At 40.3% G+C, this 22,016-nt stretch overlaps 1 protein-coding gene and 1 pseudogene across 2 annotated transcripts; both read right to left on the bottom strand.

Annotated features, from left to right (window-relative positions):
- Positions 1–11,972: 11,972 nt before the first annotated feature.
- Positions 11,973–14,468, bottom strand: LOC114274622 (protein JINGUBANG pseudogene; annotated as a pseudogene). The gene has a single exon (XR_014365804.1). The product of XR_014365804.1 is annotated as a protein JINGUBANG pseudogene (transcript).
- A 2,464-nt stretch (positions 14,469–16,932) lies between these two features.
- Positions 16,933–21,725, bottom strand: AIP2 (RING/U-box superfamily protein). The gene is made up of 5 exons (XM_028216576.2): positions 21,395–21,725; positions 18,412–18,634; positions 18,081–18,283; positions 17,420–17,635; positions 16,933–17,244 (listed from the first exon to the last, which is right to left on the bottom strand). Exons 1-5 carry the CDS (start codon positions 21,539–21,541, stop codon positions 17,095–17,097), a joined length of 939 nt encoding a protein of 312 aa, XP_028072377.2. The 5' UTR covers positions 21,542–21,725; the 3' UTR covers positions 16,933–17,094.
- Positions 21,726–22,016: the final 291 nt, after the last annotated feature.

Raw genomic sequence — 22,016 nt, 5'->3', positions numbered from 1 at the left:
TCAGTATTATGTCCGTGCTGCTGGTGATATGCACAGTACTTGGTTGGGTTGTGAGAGGGTGGAAGCGGATTTGGTAATGGCCTTGGCTCTAGGGGTTTTAGATGCCCCTTTCTGATTAAGACCCCCAGAGCCTTGGACAAAGGCATGTACAGTGGGGTGAAGGTTCTTTGGCCTCTGGGCTGGTGTTTAGTGGTTTGGGTATTGCTTCCGGATGCACCGGAGAAGGGTGTGGCTGCCATGGATCTCGGAAGAGGAGGGGGAATAGTGGTGACCATGCTCACTTCTGAAGCTCTTGCAGTTGCAGTGCCACTCGGGCCTGCATTGTTGTTACGGTTGAAAGTCATCCTCGGTTGTTCCCTATCCTGGTTAATCAGACCTTGCTTCATCGCATCCTCAATTTGTACCCCCATCTCGTGTAAATCTGAGAAGGTGGGAAAGGGGAGTACAATCATCTTCTGCATCAATTTCGGTTGGAGATTGCGCACAATCATCCTGATTTGGTCTTTATCAGTGGGCCTCAAAGTCATCATCGATGCCTTCGCCCTCCATCGAGTTACAAAATCTGAGAAAGTCTCTTTGGGCTCCTGCCTCGTCGTTTCGAGATCACGAGTTGTAATCTCAATCTGAGTGTTGTACGAGTACTGTGCGACAAAGGCCTCAGCCATTTCATCCCAGCTTCTTTTTACCTCATCCTCTAACTTTGCGTACCAGATGGCGGCCACACCCGACAGGGTCCGGCCAAACAGCGAAAGTTTTTGTGGTCGGGTTAGGCCCATTGGCCGCAGTATATCTGAGAATAACCGGAGGTGGACCATGGGATCCCCAGATCCATTGAAACGATCAATCTGCGACATCTTGAACCTATTTGGCAATATCACGGCCACGTTGGTATATCCATCCTCGATATCCGGAATAGCCTTTACTCCTTGTGATTTCCTGAAGAGCTTCTCAAGCTTGCTCAGTTTCAGAGCGGTGTGGTCTATTTCGAAGTCGAAAGGAGAGTCCGAGTGGTTGGGTGTATGGGTCTTGGACAGTTGAGGCGGAAGCGGGGGCGGAGCTGGCCCCGTTGGAAGGTTCGTGTCCTCTTGCATGTTCTGGACATTTGGCACGGTGTTCTGGGTGTTCGGCAGAGCATTCTGGACAGTAGGTGCCTGTTCGGGTAATGGAGCCCCTGGCAGAGGAGGAACTTGATGTGAAGCAGATACCGCATTCTGCTGTTGCAGTCTTGTGATTAGCTCGGCCTGCTGGGCCATGATCGCGGCCTGATGTTTGGAGAACTCCGCTTGACGGGCGGCATCCTCCTGCATTTGGCGCATCAGGGCTTCCATTCCTGATGTATTCTGCTGGTCCATCCGACTAACTGGTATGTCTATTTCTATAGCAACAATCGAGACCTCAGTCCTATTGCCCTCTGATGGAGTAACCCACTGTTCTGGCAACCTCTGTTCTAACACACTGCGCTTTCTTGGCCTTCTTCTGACAATGGGGGATACAGAATGGAACACTAGCTGTCCGTCAATTAGATCCTCGGATCGATTGAGTCGGCGACCTCGTGTCCAAAGTGCTTGGGGAATATCTACTGGGTTGGAAGCAATTGTGCTAAAACTGCCCTAGTAAAAAGATAAATAAAACAATAAGGAAATAAATAAACAGATAAACGGACAGCATAACAACGTAAAGTAAATGCATGACACACAGCCGGGCATAACAACACACAGTCGATAAGCTGAATACACACTGTCCTCAATCACTGATTATTATCCCTGAATCACTGTTCCCAAAAACTGAATCTCTGGTACCCGCAGGTAACTGATTCTCAATCACTGACTGATGCCCGCAGGCCTGATGCCCAAACTCATACACTGATACATGCATTCCCTGTAGAGACGCACTCTAAAAGCACATAACAGATAAGTGAGAGCCAAAACACCCCTATGTTGGGGTAGGGTTTCCCTGTCCTATTTTGTCAGGAGCTAGGGTTTCACTACGCACCCAGCGGTTTCAAACAACCTATAAATGGGTAAGCAACCTGTCCTAGTTTGGAATGGTCACTATGGATCCGAATATGCAGTAGGTCGAATGGTCAAAAAGGGTGCCCCGGTAAAACCAGGGTTTGTGTTCCCATGCTGGCAGAGCCCACAACTGGTCAGCCTTATGGTCATGCCTTGACAAGACAATCCTCCGGCAAACCGTTTAGGAATAGCAGATGGCAAACACGGTGTCCTAGGCGCACCAATGCAAATGCAATGCAAAGAAACACACAAGTGTTGTCAAAAACAGATATCATGAGTTTGAGTCAAGTTCTCTAAATCCCCAGCAGAGTCGCCAGAAACTATAGACGTCCCCGAACGCCCCGGGAGGGTGAGTCCCGGTCTGTTCATTTAGGGTCACTACAGCTCAGGACTCTCAAATTGTCACGGTTCTAAGTCTGAACCAAAGAGTCCAAATCTGGCAAATCGTTTTGAGAAAACAGATTTTTGAAAGAAGTGCCAAACATGGACTGCTTTGCCAGATACAGAGTCGCCACCTAAATATTTTATTTTGGGGGAAATTTAGGAAATCCTGACTCGTTGCCTAAGGCCACGTGTCCGTCATCACCAAAGTTGCCTCAACTCGGGAACTTGGGTACGATTGGGAATGTCACTTCGTGAGCACCCCCGCTCGCCCGATCAAAGATCGGCCTCTACTAACCATGATATCTATTTTTGAAAACATTATGTGTTCTTATTCCGGTTATTAGCCTAGATTACTATGTGATGCGCGCAGCATACAAGTATAGACTGGATTGCCTGAATTGGAACAAAACATTTCATGTTTGTTTATTTGAAAATGGTTTGACGGTGCTACTCGCAAGTAGGCTAAGACGTGGATTTGCCACCCTCAGGTGGGCTTAGAAAATATAATTTTGCCACTATCTAGTGGGCTTAAAACACACAATCAATGAATTGTTCCAATTCAAATAACCCAACCTTCACCCACAGGCATTCAGGCAGTTGTATCACATAAGCATATATCCTCATAGTAAGCATGCTATTCATGGCAATCACTCACACACATGCAAGGATGCTAAAACATAAAACTTACCGAGTACTCCAAGCCAAAACGGAAGCTAATTAGAAATCCATGCATGATCCTAACTACACAGAAATGCCTAATGCAACACATACAAAATGCAACTAAAATAGGCTCGGCTATTCTAAAGATGGCATATGAAATGCTACAGCTAACACGTATTCAACTTGGAATTGAACTACAAATGCAGTTAGTATGATGCGCCGATCCCGGTGCATGCAAAACAGATGAATGATGCAAACATGCTGTCATACTGTATGCTAATTGAAACATGCCCTAATCTAACCATCATAAGCAGGTAAATAAAAGGGAAGAAAGACGTGGGGTTGGAAGACATACATCACACACACGCACACTTATTACAATTATGCCCTCGCACAGAGGGTCCGAAAGAATAATACAGTCCCGAATAAATATTACAGTCCAAATAATTACAAAATCTTAATTAAATTATAAATTTAACTAAGAAAGCCGTAAACTGGCATACAAGCCAGGGACTGCCTTGACTTTGAGGAATGATATATGTTTGGGCTGCCTTGCGCGGAAATCCACTGGGATGCCCCAATTAGCCTCTGTTTTGCAATTATTTCTTGGAAAGCGCGCCAAACTCCGAAAGACCGCCGATTCTTAATTTGCTGCAACAGAGAGCAGGAAATGGACATAGCAATGTATTTTCACAGATGTATGCATGCCTCGATCCTCGTGCCACCAATCACGCATCTCGATGCATGATGGCCGAGGAGTCGATTTGCATGACTCAATATGGAATGAATGCACATAAAAACTCAACTAAAACCTAACTCCATCATGGATAATCCGGAGTGTCGGTGACTGGGGAATTGAGACACGTTCCGTCACTCGGAGTACGAAACGTACCTCGTTTCCCGTGCTCGGGCTAACTCCTATCCCGAACACGATGCAATATGCATGACATGCATGAAATGCAACTAAGATACAACCTAACATACACAATGCTATGAAATGGCATACACGATGCACGAGATAACATGGCATACACAATGCGCTAACATACAACCTAGCATACGCAATGCTATGAAATGAAATGGCATACACAATGCATAATGGACTTACACCAACATGAGTGGACCACAGCCACACTCACATAAGAGGCCGTAAGATGAAAATGAGACTCTCGAAGCACGTGCACGCATGCACGCAAACCGAGGACCGAACCTAAGGCACGAATGCCACTCTACCAAGGCATGGCAAGGCATGGAATATGGCATATGAGCATGCAAATTTCAGTGCTAAAATATGACCCGAAACAGCCCCGAATCATGACAATATAGCACCCGATGCATGAAATGGTCCCGAAATGCAAAATTAGGCATACGCAATGGCCTACAACTATACAAAGCATGCATTATTTGATCATGACATGTGAAGACAGATTCAAGGCAGCCCCAAAAAAAGTATGTTTACAGTTTTAATCAAAGCCAAACAATTAACAAAAATGAGGCTAAACTAGCATGCGAAAATGGCCCTAAATGTGGGATAAAGAAGAAAGTCACAGCTGCAGGCCTCAAACAGATGAGGGCCCTTCAAAAATGTTGAAGAGTGGCCCAAAATATGATATTTTACAGTTTATGGCCGAGCCAAAAACAGTGTGAATACAAGCTCAAAATGCTATGCAAAATAAGGCCAAAAAGAGAGATATAACACAAAGTATATAAAGGATGCCTCAAACAGTAAAATATCCTTAATAAAACATGAATAGGGGGTCAAAATAAGACCATTTTCAGTTCGGACCAGAGTCCAAAAACAGAAGAATAAAAGGCTAATAAATCATGCAAAAATGGAGCCAAAAAAGGGATATAAAGGCAAGTAGAAGATAGAAGCCTCAAACAGCAATGAGCCCTTCAACAATGTTGAATAAGGGCTCAAAATAAGCCACTTATCAGTTCATGACAGAGCTCAAAACAGTTTATACATAGGCCAAAAATACTACACAAGATAATGGCATACAAGAGAGATAATAAAGCAAGAGCAACAAGGAGGCCTCAAACAGTGTGAGGCCCTAAAACAAAAGTGAAAAAGAGATCAAAATAGGCCTAGTTACAGTTAAGGTCGGAACCCAAAACAGCAAGCAAGTATGGCCTAGCTAGCATGCAAAAAATGGACCAAAAGGAAGGAAATAGAATTTACCCTTGAAGACCAATCCTTTGGCAACTCTTGGCTTGAGTTTGGTGGCTCCTTAGGCTCTGAAGAACAACCTCCAGCTGCTGGAATGGAGGATGGAAGGGTGGTGCTATGAGGTGTAGTGTAAAATGGTGTAGGGTTTGAAGGATTTTGGTGCTTGAAATAGAGAGGGAGAGAGATATAATGCAAAGGGCTTGAGAGGGATTTTCCAACCCTAATATCAGAGCTGGAGCCTCTGCTATATAGGCAAAAATACGGGGAAAAATGGGGGAAAAAATGGAGGAAAAACCAACCAAGTTTCCCTCCAAAATGCAGCCCCCCGGATACAGAATCTGGGGGGAAAAAGAGGCTGTATCTACACTGTACCTGTTGCAAGGATCATGGCCGGCCGGTTATCTAGGTTGCAGGTGGCCGGCCGGCTACCTCCTATGGCCGGCCGGCTAGGGGTCAAAAGGGTCAATGAGAATAACTGGCCGGCCACCACAGAAAGAGAGCCTCTGATGTGTGCACAATACAACCCTGTGGTTAAAAACTGAAAAAAGTGAACCAGGAGAGAGAACAACCCACTTTTCAAAGGGGTTCAAAAGGAATTACTGGCCGGCCACCAAATATTGGTGGCCTCCCAGATGTGTACATCACAAATATGGGGTTTAGGGTTCAAGAAAATGGCCCAAGGGTGGTCAACATTGGCTTTGAAGTGAAGAAAATCGGGCGACGGAGGGCGATGAAGGGATAAAGTTGGCTGACAGAACAATTACTGGTCTCCCACCCTTCTACGGCCTTCCTAGCAATGAAACAGAGGTCCCTGCCAAAAATGAACCAAAACCGATGCGAAATGAAGGTTCGGGGGCCGGAACGCGCAGTTCGAGGCCCCGAAAACTGACTGTTGGGCACCGGGAGTGGTGTTCGACCACGAAGTTGGTCTCTCGGACCACAGTGTCCCTCAAAAGGGAGCAAATAGGATGTATGCCAGAAACCGGGGCAAACGGAGGTGGTTAGGCGGTCCCGAACCGAGGCACACGGCCAACGGCCCAGAAAAATCGGAAACCGGGCTCTAAACGGGCAAAATAGCCTACGACTACGAAACGTAGACTACGGCCACTGAGAGATGATCTACGAGACATCTCCCTCCCTTCGGGAAGAGAAAATAGAGAAAACAGAACCTGGTTCGCAAACCGAGGCAAAGTACAAAAGAGTCCGGAAGTTCGGAGGCAAGGCTCGCAGCCGAGACTCTGAAACTTCTGAACAAGCACCATATGCAATATCACCGAGTGCTCAACTGGTGACGTCTGAGTCTCAAGGTCGGTAAAAAATGGGTTGTCTACAGGTACTGCGCAAAGTAACGGGCAACACTTTGGTACCCGGAGACGGCAAGTTAGGGCCTAATTGGGAAGGACCTTACAAAGTGGTTGGATTAGCAGGAAAAGGGGTATATCACTTGGAAGATAAAGACAGCAAGGCCATTCCCGGGCCATGGAAGACGGCCAATCTCAAACTATTTTATTTTTAGCTTTTCTTTAAACATACTAGTAGTTTTTCTTTTTTCAATAAAAGAAGTAGTTTCCTTTTCAGCAGAAATTATTTTTTGTTGTAAAAATTGTTTTAGTGAGCTAGGGGCATTGAAAGCAGAGTTGGCCGGAATAACTAACTTTGCGCTCTCTTCAGCCGAGATCAAGATCTAGGCTGAAGAGGTTGGTTGGAAAAATCAACACTTCTCCTGAGCCTAAGATAAGATCTAGGCTGCAGGACGTTTGTCAGGAATAACCAAACACCTCGCTCTAGGTTGGCAGGAATAACCAACTTTGAGCTCTCTTCAGCTGAAGAGGTTGGCTGGAAAAACCAATACTTGTCCTAAGCCTAAGATAAGGATCTAGGCTGCAGGATGTTTGGCAGGAATAACCAAACACTTCGCTCTAGGTTGGCAGGAATAACCAACTTTGAGCTCTCTTCAGCCAAGATCAGGATCTAGGCTGAAGAGGTTGGTTGGAAAAACCAACACTTACTTCTCCTAAGCCAAGATAAGGATCTAGGCTGCAGGAAGTTGGCTGAAAAAACCAACACTTATTGCTCTTTAGCCGAGATAAGGATCTAGGCTGAAGAGGTTGGCTGGAATAACCAACTTTAAGTACTTTTTAGCCGAGATAAGAATCTAGGCTGAAGAGTGGTTGGCTGGAAAAACCAACCTTAAGTACTCTTCAGCCGAGATAAGGATCCAGGCTAAAGAGTGGTTGGCTGGAATAACCAACACTTAGTACTCTTCAGCCGAGATTAGGATCCAAGTTGAAGAGTGATTGGCTGAAAAAACCAACACTTAGTACTCTTCAGCCGAGATAAGGATCTAGGCTGAAGAGTGGTTGGCTGGAATAACAACTTTTTGTAATGTTCAGCCGAGGTAAAAACCTAGGCGGAAGAGGTTGGCAGGTATGACCAGATAGGTCTCTAGGTTAAGACTGAGATAGGTATCTCGGTCAGAAAATGTTATACTGCATTCAGATTACAATTGGAAAGTAAATGCAAGCATGGCAGTTAACCGAACTAACAGTTGAAACAAAAGAAGATTTTCATTCAAAAGCAGAAGTACAAAAGGTGGGGCCTCAGCTCGGCTACAAGCTTTTTTGTTTTAAAAAAAAAAAAAAATCAGGAGAAAAAGTCCTCCAAGTCGGCGTCCAAATCAACCCGGCCTTCACCCAGAGGTAGCTCGGTCGAGACAAGCACACCTTGGTTTAGCTCGATCGTAGGCACCGCGGTAGTCACAATAGTTGAAGGTGGGACAGAGACCACTGGAGTGGGAGAGATGGATTGGCGACCACGCTGGGCGTTGGCCTCAGGAGCAGAATCCTCGTCATCCTGCCCTTCTTGAAGAAATTTTTGTTGAATGGCATTGGCGTACTCTACCATGTGGCTGGGAATAAAATGGGGAAGAGGGCTCTGAAAAATCTCAGTTTCCTGACCATAACCGAGCTGCGCCATGGCTGCTTTCCACCCACATTTAAAAAATATATCCTTAGCAGCCTCACACTGCTGGATATAGGTGGCTTCACCCTCCTTGTAACCACGGTCTTCCGCGTCTTCTATATTTTTCTCTAGTTTGGTTATTTCGTCATTTTTCTTTCTCTCAAGGTTAGCCAGCTCGCGCAGATATTTGTCTTTCAGCTCGGCCGCAGCCTTTTGCTTGTCTGCTTCAGTCGAGTTGACGAGACCAGTCAAACGGGCTACTTTGGTGCGTAGCTCGGCCATTTTTTGTTGGGATTCTTTTAGCTCGGCTGCCTTTGCGTCGGCCTCTGCCATGGCCTGCCGTGTGGTTTTTCGAAATTCCAACACGCGCTTGTGAGCAACGTGGTTTTTCTGTAGGGCCTGCAAAAGGAGAAAAACAATTTTGAGCAAAACCGAGCAAACAGATGTATAAATTAGGACAGGAAAAGGGAGAACTTACCAACACCATCAATTTTGTTGCCGAGCGAATGGCCTTCAGCTCGGTGAGATGGTCGTGATGCTCCATATCAGTTGGAAGGCATACACTCTTGGCAAGGTTAAAAGCCAACGAATGGTCTTTTTCGGCGACCACTGAGTCAAAGTCGGTGATAGCTCGGTTCTTGTAGGTGACCTTGGGCACCCATTCGGATGGGCTAGCCCGGTCTAATCACTGAGGTTGTGGGCTCGGTGGTGTGGTTTGGGGAAGAACAGTTTCATCCTCGTCAACAAGGCGTGGCTCGGTTGTAGAAGTCCGAGCACGCTTGCTGGGCCGAGATAATGAAGGCTGGGCGGTTGGAAGGGCCACCACGGCCTCTTGTGTTTGACCGGTTTGTGATACCTCGGCTTGATTTGTCTTGGTAATGAGGGCCCTAACAGCTCTTTTTTTTTGCCATCTCTTGTTCTGCAGTTAATGGAATCAAAGTGATTTGAGAAAGTGTTGGATCTGGTTCTGGTGAGGGTTCCAAGAGGAAGTCTATCACCCTAGTCTTCCTCCTGCTGCTATATCTGTAGGTCGATTCGAAATTAAGTAGCTCAGACCAACTTTGATTGGGATATCTTAGTGCAGCGAGGAATGCGTCAAGGTTGGGATAACTGTACTGCGACTTTAGATGGTCCAAGTCTGCATAAAAGAAGACAACGGTTAGCACGGTTGAAAATGAGGATAACGAAGTAAAGAAAGCACAAAACTGAGCCGAGGTATTTATACCGGCCACTCCTTTATTCCAGTTGATTCGGTCTCCTAGTATTTGGGCTTCTTGGTCTTCGAAGTTGCTCGAGACCTAGAAAAAATCGTCATCGTTTACATATTTGTCCGGGGTATTTTTTATTATCTTTTCTCAGCGGTGTCTTATTCGTAGGTAATATACCCAGTCATCTTCATTCTGGTCCAGGGAGTATTGGTGGAATAGTTCGGCTAGACCAAGGTTAAGGCCAAGTCGGCGATTTACCTCGGCGATGCCGTTTATTATTCGGTATGAATTTGTGGAAAGTGGGGTAGGGCAGAGATTTGTTTGTCTGAGGAATTCGCAAAAAAGAGACTGAACGGGAAAACGGAGACCGGCCTCTACGATGAAAATAACATTGAAAGGCACGAAGCCCGATTTTCCCCAGGGAATGGTGTCTAGTTCGGCTAGTGAGAGATGGACGTCGTCTGGAATTTGGTAATCCCTTCGGAACTCGGCTATGGCTTCTAGAGAGTTCACTAAAAATCGATACTTTCCCATGTGGCATTAAATTACGTATAATTTAGCTCGGCGTTAAGATGACCTTCAGTATCTCGGTTGAGCGTGTAAAGGTGTGCCTGGCCAACCTAATTCAGTCTGCAAAGTGAAAAGAAAAAGTGTTAAGCACAGATCGTTGGACCATGCTAGAAGTAACAAAGGTAAAATAAATGGAGTCCTAGCTCTGCTGCGTGGGATACTATTCGTTCTTAGCCCGGTTAGAGCAGAAGACTTTAGCTCGGCTAAGTGGAACGAGAAGTTTGTAGCCCGGTTGAAGCTTATGGTGCAGCATTCTTAGTTCGGTTTTGACTAAGTCAGGGAGCTGGTTTGGCCCCAAGTTATAGCTCGGTCGGTGTGTGAGGCTTTCAAGCGCGGTATTACGCAAACCTAATACAGTTCGCTAGCTCGGCTAAGTGAAACAGAAGGTACTTAGACTTATTTAAAACTACAAGTATGGCATGAAGTCCTAGTTCGGTTGTTCAGTTTTGCTACATTTGCACCTAATACAAACAACTTACTAGTTCAGTTGAAGTGTGATTTTGGATCAAACGCATCGTTCTTCAGATTATTCGTAAGTACAGTGGTTCTAGTACCTGGTTTTTCCCAGAAAAATGGAAGCAAAAATGGTATATGTATTTTGAAAAGTGTACGAGTATTATGCTACATACTTCAGAAACTATATAAACAAAGACGAAATAGGATTGAGTTACTTACAAGTGTGAAGACGAGTTGATGAAGATCGAAGTCGCGAGGGAGAGTTTTGTAGGCACTGTGTTTTGAAAAATGAAGGCTCAGAGAGAGAGAGAGAATAAGATGAATAGTAGAAGTGATTGGTTCAAGGCGAGGGGTTTAGTTTTGTGTAAAAGAGAAAAGGCGGGACTGTTCAAATTTTTCGAAGTACGAAGACGGCGCGACAGCTACGCTGGGCCAATGAGAGTCTGCCACGTATCCATGGAATGGAAAGCGATTCAGTTACAGCGACTGAAGAGACGTTTTGACCAGACAGATTAGTAGCCCGGTGTGAATTTAGCTCGGTTTAAAGGCTAAAGTTTTTAGCTCGGCCTGTAACGGGTAATCCCAATCATGCTGCGCAGATGGAATTAAGGGACAATTGAGAGGGTAATTTATAAGTAAATTGGGCCGAGCTGGGTAATGGGTCGTTCTGTGGACCACAGTAAGAAGGGCTGAGTAAAAGGGGCTTGTAGTTAGCTCGGTCCCAAAAGAGCCTTGCAGTTAGCTCAGTCACCCCGATCGAACTGGTAATTAGCTCGGCCCAGTGTTTTGGACCGAGGTATTATGGCTTGCTATGGTTAGCGCGGTCAGAGCTTGCTGTATTTAGCTCGGTCTTTAACGAACATGACCGAGGTATTGGTGAACAAGGGCCGAGCTATGAGTTGCATGTGAAGGCACTGGTTTGAGTATGACAAAGAAGTATTGTTAGCTCGGTCGTTTTGCCATACTACCGAGGTAAAACCATCTCACTTGGTTTAAGCAGTGAGGGGGTGTTGAAGGATAAGCTTTATCTTTCTGAAGTGTGATTCTTAGGAGGACTCTACATGGAGGAATAAGAGTCCTACTAGGATTGTGCTATGCGGAACCTATAAGAGCTCACAACTTCACCTATGGAGAGGTAACACAACTTTGATTCTCGAATACACAGAGCTTTTGTATATTTGTCTATTTTGTTGACTTAGGCATCGGAGAGGTATCCGGCACACACCTGCCGGCTAGCTCACGTTTGTGTTTTCAGGGAGTAAAGCGACGACGTTTGTAGGAACGCAGACTTGGTCAACAGGATTATACGAGAACATTATTTCGTGCTTGTACACTTAATATATAACAACTCTCATTTTGTGTGTTTCATGTAATCCACTAATTAAATACAACAATGTTAAGTATATATCTAAATAGATTCATTTTGCATGTAACACATATCACACTACATTTAAATTTATACCATATATTTGAATTATAAATAATTTTAAAGCTTTGTTTTCTGAGTATAGCATTTTTTATTCACGTAAGAAATAATAATAATAATAATAACAAAAAGATTAACCTCAATTTCATTTGCACTTCTTTCAATTTCTATTCTCTATACAAGTCTCTTATCAAATCCAATATCAAACACAATCTTAGCATTACCACTTCTAAACGATTGTTTGAACCATAGAATTGAGTCAAGTATCTTTGAAGGGGGAAAAAAGAAGGAAAGGAAAAGTTAGAACATCTCTAATAACAAATGTTATAATAGTATTGTTATTGTTATAATTTGACAATGAATAATAAAAAATGACAGAATTATAGCAATGTCCAATGGTAAGATGCTATTTTGACATAACCAAACACAGAAACTGGTGTGTTCGGACAATCAGTTGTCTGAACACACTAGTTTATTTGTTTGGTTCTGCGAAAATGATAATTTTGCAAAATTTATCTGTTTTTCTAAGAGGGGGAGGGGGAGGGGGAGGGGGAGGAAGGAAGGGAGGTTTTGAGAGCTGTTCGCATATATGATAGCTGCCAAAACTTATGTCAAATTTGACACACGCTTGGTATTTGTCAAATTTGATAGCTGTCATATGTGACCATTGGAGCATTACTTTTCTTCTCGACTGTCAAATTATAGCTATAGTAGCTCCAATGACAAACCATTACAGATGCTCTAACAAAGTTTTTCAAAATTTATTTTTTGAATTTTTTTTTTTAAAAAATTAGAAATTAGTTTAATGGAAATAAACACACAAAAAAAAGAAAAAGAAAGGTGCTTTAGTTTAATTTTGAAAATTTTCAAAAATCAAAATCTGTAAACCTTTTTCTTTTTTTTCCTTCATAAATTCTTACGTAAATTCGAAATTCAAACAAAACTTTTGAGGTATAAAATGGTGACGAGATTCATGAGAATGGGCCCAAACCCGCCGCCGTGGCCAAACTCCTTGGAGTTGTCGGACTTTGAACCATTGCTATCGCATTCATCTGCGATGACACTCTCCAAATCTTGACCGACTTATCGAGACTCCCACTATAAACGATCCAAGCATCATCCCCTCCCTTGGCTTCCCTATCCTCCTCCACCGCCAAACATTTGACCGGCCCGGTATGCCCTGTCAACACCGACAAACACACATGCTCTCCAACACCTTCCGCCGACGCCTCTCTCCGCCACACGCATATCTTGGTATCCGCTGACCCACTAAACACCAAATTCCCCGTCGCCGCCAAACACAACACCGCCAACTTATGCCCCCTGAGAACGCAGCCGTGGGAACCCAACTGCTCCCTCTCCCAAAAATACACAACCCCATCGGACGATCCACAGTAAAGCATCTCCACCAATCTATTCACCGCCAACGCCGTCACGGCGCAGTCTTGCTTTAACAAAATCTGTGAAAAAAAGTGTTTGGTACCCTTCCCCTGCATCTCTCGCCGCCATATCTTTACACTCCCATCGGCGGAGCCCGTGAACACCAAACCATCAAATCCGGCAACCACCGCATTCACCGCGTCATCGTGAACATGAATCGATTCCAAGCATTTCGAATTCGATACTCTCCAAACCTTCATTGTTTTATCCCAAGAAGCAGAGTATAACAATGATTTGTCTTCGCTCAAACTAAGACATGATATCGCATCGAAATGTTTGATCCAAACCGCATTTCGATTCCTTCTCACCTCAACATAATTGCTCGGATTGATCGAGCTCTTTATATATGCTTTCAACGTCGGTAAAGTCCCGATTCGTTTGTGAATTGTTGGATTCTTCGCAGACACTTTCCATAATCGAATCTTCCCGTCTTGATGACCCGTGAAGATTATTTCATTTGCAATTACAATGGCTTTAACTAACCCACTATTTGATTTGAACCCAGAAAACTCTTTCTGATTCTTCCATACCCGGATGTTCTTGCTATCAGAACCAGTGTATAACAAGTCTCCAGAGGTGGCAAGCGAGTATATATGCCCTTCTTCACGGACAAGAGAACCCATTAGGCCTGTGTATGAATACGTATCGTCGATTTCAGCGGCGTGAGAGGACCACGGAGATTTCGATAACGGGGAGGATTCGTCCCAGGAAGTTGGGTTTGGTGGAGAAGTGTTAGGAGGGCTAGTGTCGGCATTGCTGAATCGAAACGATTCGTCCGCGGGGTCGTTTGGATCGGACTGCTGTTGTTGTGACATTTTGCCATATTTTGGGCGGTGAGAACTGTTGGTTTCTGCGATTTTGCTGCCTCTTCTTGAGCTTTTCATGGTTGTGTTCTCTCATGTATGGAAAGGTTTTTGTTGGCTGAAATGAACTTGGAAGAGAAACTCTTTGCTTTGCTTGTAATGGAAATGAAGAAAGAATAAAGAGAAAAACCAGGTTCTAAGAAAACCGAAAGTGATTTGATTTTTGGAAAAAAGAAAAAGAAAAAAGAGAAACAGAGGGAAGGGTGATTAAAGAATCAAAAGGTTGGAGAAGATGGTGTATATACAGTTATATATATAAATAGTAAAAGAGAAAAAAAAGGGTTGTAATGGTAGTTCTCAGGGGCAGAGGCTTAATGGTTTACCAAGCGTCCTAAGTTTTTTGTGTCAAAACTATTTTTGGGTGGCCTAGTTTTGGTAAATAAGATTGCATACAAGTCATTTTTTTCTTTTCGTTAATGAAATATGTCTTAGAAACTCATTTGTTCGCAACATGACTGTTTTGATAATGTGTGATACAATGCAAAAACATAAAATAAAATAAATAAATATTATAGTTGCACAGGAAACTCTCTTATACAAGTGTGGGACCAATGAATTGATCAAAATGCAACAAAATAAATCTTTTAACAACCATGTGTATAATTGGACGCTTTGCTTTCTTAAGTTGGATAGTATGAGGATTGGGGATTATTTGACCACCAAGGATCCTTTAAAGTTTTCTAAAGCGGTGTATTGTGTGGTTGAGATTTAATGCTGAAAAATTGATGTGACTTGTCATTAAATCTCAACTACATAATGCACCACTCTAGAAAATTTTAAGAAAAAAAAAAAACTCTAAAGGATCCTTGCTCTTATTTGACATCATATTTATTGGTTTGAGAATCAAATTGATAAAAAACTTAAAAGGTTGTAAATTAAATTACAAAAAAATACAAAAAAAAAAAAAAAATTGCATACTTAAAATGATGTGTTTTAAATATGTGACTTTTTCTTGTATACACAAAAAAGTTAACCTTTAACTGTTAATTTGTCCATTCATCTAGTTTTCTCTTATAAATCGCCCGCCTTCCATGTGAATATAAATCTTATTTGATAGATATCATTTGTTTGAGAAAATACCAACTGTAGAGATGTATTAAAATATTTTTTTATGAAAAATAATATTTTAAAATAAAAAAAAATAAAATAAAAGTAAACATGTTACACTACACTTATAGGCCCCGTTTGTTTTCAGAGATAGAATGGAAGGGATTAATAGTGAGGGGATTGATAGTGAAGGGATTAATAGTGAGAAATTGTTAAATTATTTTTATATAAAATAATAAAACAAATAAAAAAATATAAAAATTAAACATTAATATTTTAAAAAAAATTCCCAATATATAAAAAATAAAAAAATTCTAATCCCCTCACTATTTTTCTAATACCAACTTTACATCCTCACTATGAATCCCCCTTCCAAGGGTATTAGTAATACTAAAGTATTAGTAGTCCCAAGGCCATCTCTCAAAACAAATAAGATATTAGCAATACCAATGTATTAGTAGTTCCAATCTCCTTCCTATAACCCCAAACAAATGGGGCCATATTGTTTATGCACCATCTCGACTTGTAATAAGGTGCAGGTATCTGAATGAAGTAATGAAATGTAAGAATATTGGATTAAGAAACGTTTTGTATATTTTATGGTATGAGATTATAGAAAAATTCTTCTCTTATACCATTACACTTTCGCATTCAATGTCTTACGCAATGGCCAATTTCCTCATCTCTTTCTCTCTTGTTATTCTCTTTCATAATACTATTATACTATTTTAGTTTCATACTCTCTGATTTCGAGACTTCGTTTGGCATAAAAAGTCTAGATTAAAATAATCACAAAAAGACAAAATAAATTAAAAAATCAATAAAACAAGACATCACATCCAAACAATAATCATTACATTTTTTCTTTCACAAAAATAAAAAAACTTATCTCAAATAAAATTTTTTAACTTTCAAATTAAAATAACTAAAAAAACAATCCAGGCTGAATAACTTGAAAAAGACTACTCTTTCTAACATAGAGGACGGTGAGACCGACGAGTTAGAATATGCTATGATTATTTGTCACATTCAAATTTTCTAAAATTGGAGTTTTGCTTCAACCTTTCTCTTTTGCTAGGTCAACAACATATCCTGCCCAAGTCAAATGCATGCGCTTTAAAAACCATTTCCCACTATAAAGTTCAATCTTTAAAATTATATTGAGTTATGAATTTAAGTAGGAATTTGAAAAGGTATCCAAATTCATTATTCAAGCATAGAGTAAAATTAAGAACGAAAAATACAAAGTTTGTGCCGATTTTGTAAACATACAAATGTACACCAGCCAAAAATATAAGAATGAACATATAAGAACAATGCAATAACAAATAAAAATAAAATGGAAAAGACTGAATGAAAAGAAGAAAAAAAACATACATTTACCAAGGACAGGAAAATCAAATGAAATAGAAGATTAGCTTCACTTGAAAACACATTCACTAGTACAATGACATAAATCTGTCAAGAAGCATACTAAAATAAAATATACACAAATGAAACCTTGAAAATATTCCAAAACTTCATTCCATAATGTCCTAAACGTGCTCTATGTAATATTCTAGATTTACCATTTTTCTTTTTTCTGTACTTTTTTCATCATCTTTCCTTGCAACTTAACAAGAACTTTATGATTATACAACACCCCAATGGACTTCCCAATCAAATATATCGTTGCACTGAATCTTTTCAAGAAAACATCAAACTCAAATTAGGTCTAAAACCAAGACAAGAGGACTAGAATTTAAGCATTGATTCTTTTTTCAGCAATTTATTAAAGAGGAAGTAATGAATATAAAACAGAGAGTAGAACTAGAATTTCAACAGGTAAGCCCACCATGCTATGAAAATCATCGTACATTACTGACTGAATGCAAGACAATTAAACATGTTATTTCACCTAAACATACATATGTTCACCCCCACGAACGGCATTTGCAGCCCCTTTCCTCTCTTCTTCAGCCTCCTTCTCCCGCTCCTTCCAACTTTCATACTTATGGTCATCAGTTTGCAGTTCATGCCGACAGATAGGACACGAATTGTGTTCATCCTGACAAAAGTATAACACATTAATTAGAAGGGAAAAATATATATGACTACTAATTTGATTTATGTCACGGCCTAAGAAAAAATAGAAACCATTACATTTATAAGAAATAGAGTAAAGATGTTATAATGTTATACAATTACTCTAATTAACACATTAACAAGTTTTGATACATTACCAGCCATGGCTTAAGGCATGGGGGGTGAAATTTGTGTTTGCAAGGCAACTCTTGCATCTTGTCATTTGCAATCAAGTTCTCCTTGCAAATGGCACACTCTGCATCTGGTCCTAGCTTGGCCAAGATTTCTTCTGTAATAGTGATGATTGGAAGCTTTGCCACCACTTCTTTACTGGCAGGTGGTGCTCTCGGGGCTACTGAATCGTTCTCCAGAATCTTGAAACAAATAGACAACAATATGATTGGTGTTAACTCTAATTGACCTTAACACGACCGTTAACATATTCTCTCGTGAAACAAATAGACAACAATATGATTGGTGTTTACTCTGATTGACCTTAACATGACCCTTAACATATTCTCTCTTTAAAAGTAAAATACTAATACACAACCAGCGAGTGGACCACTGTTCAACAACCAACTCAAATTTATACCTTTGTAGTTGCAGATGCCAATGAAAGCAAATTTTGCTTTCTTTCCTATTGTTTTTCTTTTATATCAATTTTTGAGTGGAGAACCTGAACCATACTCAGATAATTGATCTAAGATGGTAAAATAAATATGCATTTTAATTGTTGTTTTTTATATTTTTTAGAAATATTAAAGAGGAACTGGCCTGCACATGATTTGTCATAACCAAAAAGATGAAGGTAAATAATACCAGTGGCAAAGCATCATCCAAGTTATCTATAAGCTCTTGAATTAAATTGGCCGCACTTTCTGACGTGTTATTATCTTCGGTTTGTCCTTGAGAAGGTTCAGCCGCCATCAGAGTAGCAACAGTTGTCAAGAGGTTTGACTGTGCCAACCATCGAGGCTGTGGAGGCTCGGGATCCACGGTTAGATGCCCCTCAAAAAGGAATCCTGAATCAATACATAAGAAAAAACATTGATAAACTTGTTGCTGCCAAACTCTGAAAGCTTTAATATATAGAGTACAATAATTTAAGGCTCAAAGTACTGAGAATTGTTTGAAAGAAATGCTGACTGACTTTGGCTGGGATTTCGTGCAGACTCTGGAACTTCGGATTCATTATCTACTTCACGCAGATGTTCATGGGCTTGAGCAATGCAACTCCGCAAATGTTCCCTTTCAGAGGACTCGGATGCTAGTCTTTCAGCTTCAGTGAAAAGTCCCAGCCCAGCAATCCAGAATCCTGGCGCAGTGTATCTTGCTTTCAGAATAGTTGCAACCCGGCACACAACAGAGAAGAACTGCAAAATTAGGACGGTTTGATCAACATACAAGAGTTCCCACTACTAAGAGCATCTCAATCCTTTCACCAATTCTTTTCAAATTCAATTTTGGTGAATAAAGAGCTAATAGTGAGCTTTAATCATTTCATCAAAATTGTATTAAATCAAGAGAAAGGCAAAATTTTCACCAAATCAAGGTTAAACCAAATTTTCAATAGTCATATTTTTACTCAAATTTTATGAAATTTGGAAAAGAGTCGGGATTGGAGATATTTTCTTTCATAAAAATGGTTCAAACAGGTTTTCAGGATAAGTTTGGAATTTTCAAAAAGATTTGATGAGAGAGAAAGAGAGAGAGAAAGAAGATTGGAGTATTCCTTAACAAGGGTTATAACAAGGGGATTAGGATTATTAATACCTTGGAGGTGTTTGTTTTGAGAGATAGCCTTGGGACTACTAATACCTTGGGACTAACTAATACCTTGGTATTACTAATACCTTATTTGTTTTGAGAGATGGGGAGGGTACTACTAATACCTTGGTATTACTAATACCCTTGGACCCCGTTTGTTTGGGGTTATAACAAGGGGATTAGGATTATTAATACCTTGGGACTAATATATGGGGTGTTTGTTTTGAGAGATAGCCTTGGGACTACTAATACCTTGGGACTAACTAATACCTTGGTATTACTAATACCTTGTTTGTTTTGAGAGATGGGGAGGGTACTACTAATATCTTGGTATTACTAATACCCTTGGGCCCCGTTTGTTTGGGGTTATAACTAGGGTTGAGCATGGTCCGGATTGGACCGGATTGGGGTAAAACCAGGACCAATCCGTTATCTACGGTTCCTGAAAAATTAAAACCAATCCAATCCGTTTAAATCATGGAACCAATCCGAACCAATCCATTTAAATACGGATTGAATCGGTTTAGGACCACGGATTCACATAATTAAATAACAAAAATATATATATATATAACACTTTAATTTCATAAAAATATAAATATAGCGCTATATCATTTCCATAATAGCAACATGTTTTTCTATAATAGTGACATATTGTTCTTGAATTTAAACAACCATAAGAAAATACAAACAAAAGTAATAAAATAAGATATTATACGGTTTTAGGTTTGAGTTTAGATTTTATATAGAATAAAAGAAGATACTATGGGGGAGGATATACAATAAAAATATAGACTATTTGTATACGGTCCGGATCGGTTCCAATTCGGAACCGCGGGGTTCAATCCGGAACCAATCCGTGGACTACGGATTTTTAATTCTTCAATCCGGAACCGAACCGCGGATTCAAAAAACTAATCCAAACCTATCGGATTGGACTGAACTGGATCGGATTACGGATTTCACGGATTCCTTGCTCAGCCCTAGTTATAACAAGGGGATTAGGATTATTAATACCTTGGGACTAATATATGGGGTGTTTGTTTTGAGAGATAGTCTTGGGACTACTAATACCTTGGGACTAACTAATACCTTGTTTGTTTTGAGAGATGGGGAGGGTATTACTAATACCTTGGTATTACTAATACCCTTGGGGAGGGGATTCATAGTGAGGAGGTAGAGATGGTATTAGAAAAATAGTGAGGGGATTAAAAAAAAATTTATTTTTTTTATATTGAGAATTTTTTTAAAAATATTAATGTTTAATTTTTTTATTTGTTTTATTATTTTATATAAAAATAATTTAACAATTCCTCACTATTAATCCCCTCACTATCAATCCCCTCACTAACAATCCCCTCACTATCAATCCCCTCACTAACAATCCCCTCACTATTAATCCCCTCACTATCAATCCCCTCCATTCTATCTCTGAAAACAAACGACCCTCACTAACAATCCCCTCACTATTAATCTCCTCACTATCAATCCCATCCATTCTATCTCTGGAAACAAACGGAGCCAACCAAATTTTCACTCAAATGTAAACATGTAAAACTTGAAATGGAGCGAAGTGGGGATCCTAATCCTATCCTTGTCTAATTATTCACTCTTCAAAAATAAAAATAAAAATACTCAAAACAACAAGAAGAGAGAAGAAAATTTGAACACAATTATATTATTATTGGTTCACTGAAATGCAAAAAGAAAACACTTTCATAAACTTACTTGCCAGTTAAGAAATTCTAACAAAAATAAGTAACACAAGGGTAAATTACACTCATCTCCTTCAGCTGTGAAAAAACTCGCCAAGCCTCATTATTTTATCATAATTATAATTACCTCCCTATCCATAGTAATAGTAAGGTAGGTTAAAAATACTGAAACTAATGCCAGATATAAAAATAATTAAAATAAAATATATATACTTCAGAGGTGACAATAAAATCGTATGATCAACAATTCCTGATGAAAAGGGATTAAGGATTATGCAGATTAAAATCTTAAGAGGCCTAATGTACTTATGCCAAAGGTACGGGTTAATTTTACCCTAGTCCAATTTACCCTTAATTATATATATATATATATATATATATATATATATACACATATGATATATATATATATACACATATATATATATTTATCTGGATTTTATAAACTTTCTTTTTACATTCAATTGACATGGTCTTCTTTTGAATTTCTAATAAACATGCAGCTTAAAAATATGAGAAATCAGAAATTAATGTGTCAAAAACAAAATCATATCAATCAATCCAGATAAAGATAGTCTACAATTGAAGCTAAACAAACCGATCTCCATCAAAAAAACAATTACAGAAAAGTGAAATCGAGAAGGTACGGACCAATTTGCGGAGAGAAGGAGAAGCGGAAGGGTAGATTTGGAGAAGGAGAGATTTGATGGAGGAGACAGTGTCCTCGAACATTTGTTTCTTCGCGAGCTGTTTCTGCAATTCTTGCAATTTCTGTTTGACTCCTTCTTCAGATGCCATTTCCTTTTCCTTTTCCTTTCCTCTTCTTCTTGTTTCTCTGCTCTGGTTCCTCGCGGTGCTTAGCCTCGCTTCCTCGATCTTCTTCCAAACCCTATGTAATTTCCTTCTTCTCTGCCGTTTTTGCTGCTTTTTATGGTTTTTTTTTTTTCGTGTTTAAAAAGAAATAGATTGTGTAATTTATACTGACCTCCCTATAGTTTAGAAAAAATATATAATTAGTACTATTATTTTGATACAATTAGAATAATGCCCTAAAATAATAGCAAAGTTAATGAAACAAAGAGCTTTGTAAAATTAAAATATTGTCCTTTTGTATCACAATGAAATTACCTTTTTGGGCTAACACACAACAAAAGCCACATTCAACATCGCATACATCTTCTATTTTCTACCATTACTACGTACTACCTGAGAGGGTAATTTGTGAACAAATTGGGCCAAGCTAAGGAAGGGTCTTCTTTGTAAGTTGGGCCGT

This window comes from Camellia sinensis, chromosome 4 (assembly GCF_055761805.1).
Source record: "Camellia sinensis isolate YWXY chromosome 4, ASM5576180v1, whole genome shotgun sequence".
NCBI classification, from domain to species: domain Eukaryota; kingdom Viridiplantae; phylum Streptophyta; class Magnoliopsida; order Ericales; family Theaceae; genus Camellia; species Camellia sinensis.
The sequence above is the reverse complement of the archived record's forward strand: the minus strand, read 5'-3'. Positions and strand labels throughout refer to the sequence as shown.

Coding starts and splice junctions, on each gene's coding strand:
- AIP2 (XM_028216576.2), bottom strand. CDS start 21,541: ATGGCATCTGAAGAAGGAGTCAAACAGAAATTGCAAGAATTGCAGAAA. Junction 18,635..21,394: donor CTCCTTCTCTCCGCAAATTG/GTCCGTACCTTC, acceptor CTAATTTTGCAG/TTCTTCTCTGTTGTGTGCCG. Junction 18,284..18,411: donor TGCACGAAATCCCAGCCAAA/GTCAGTCAGCAT, acceptor GTATTGATTCAG/GATTCCTTTTTGAGGGGCAT.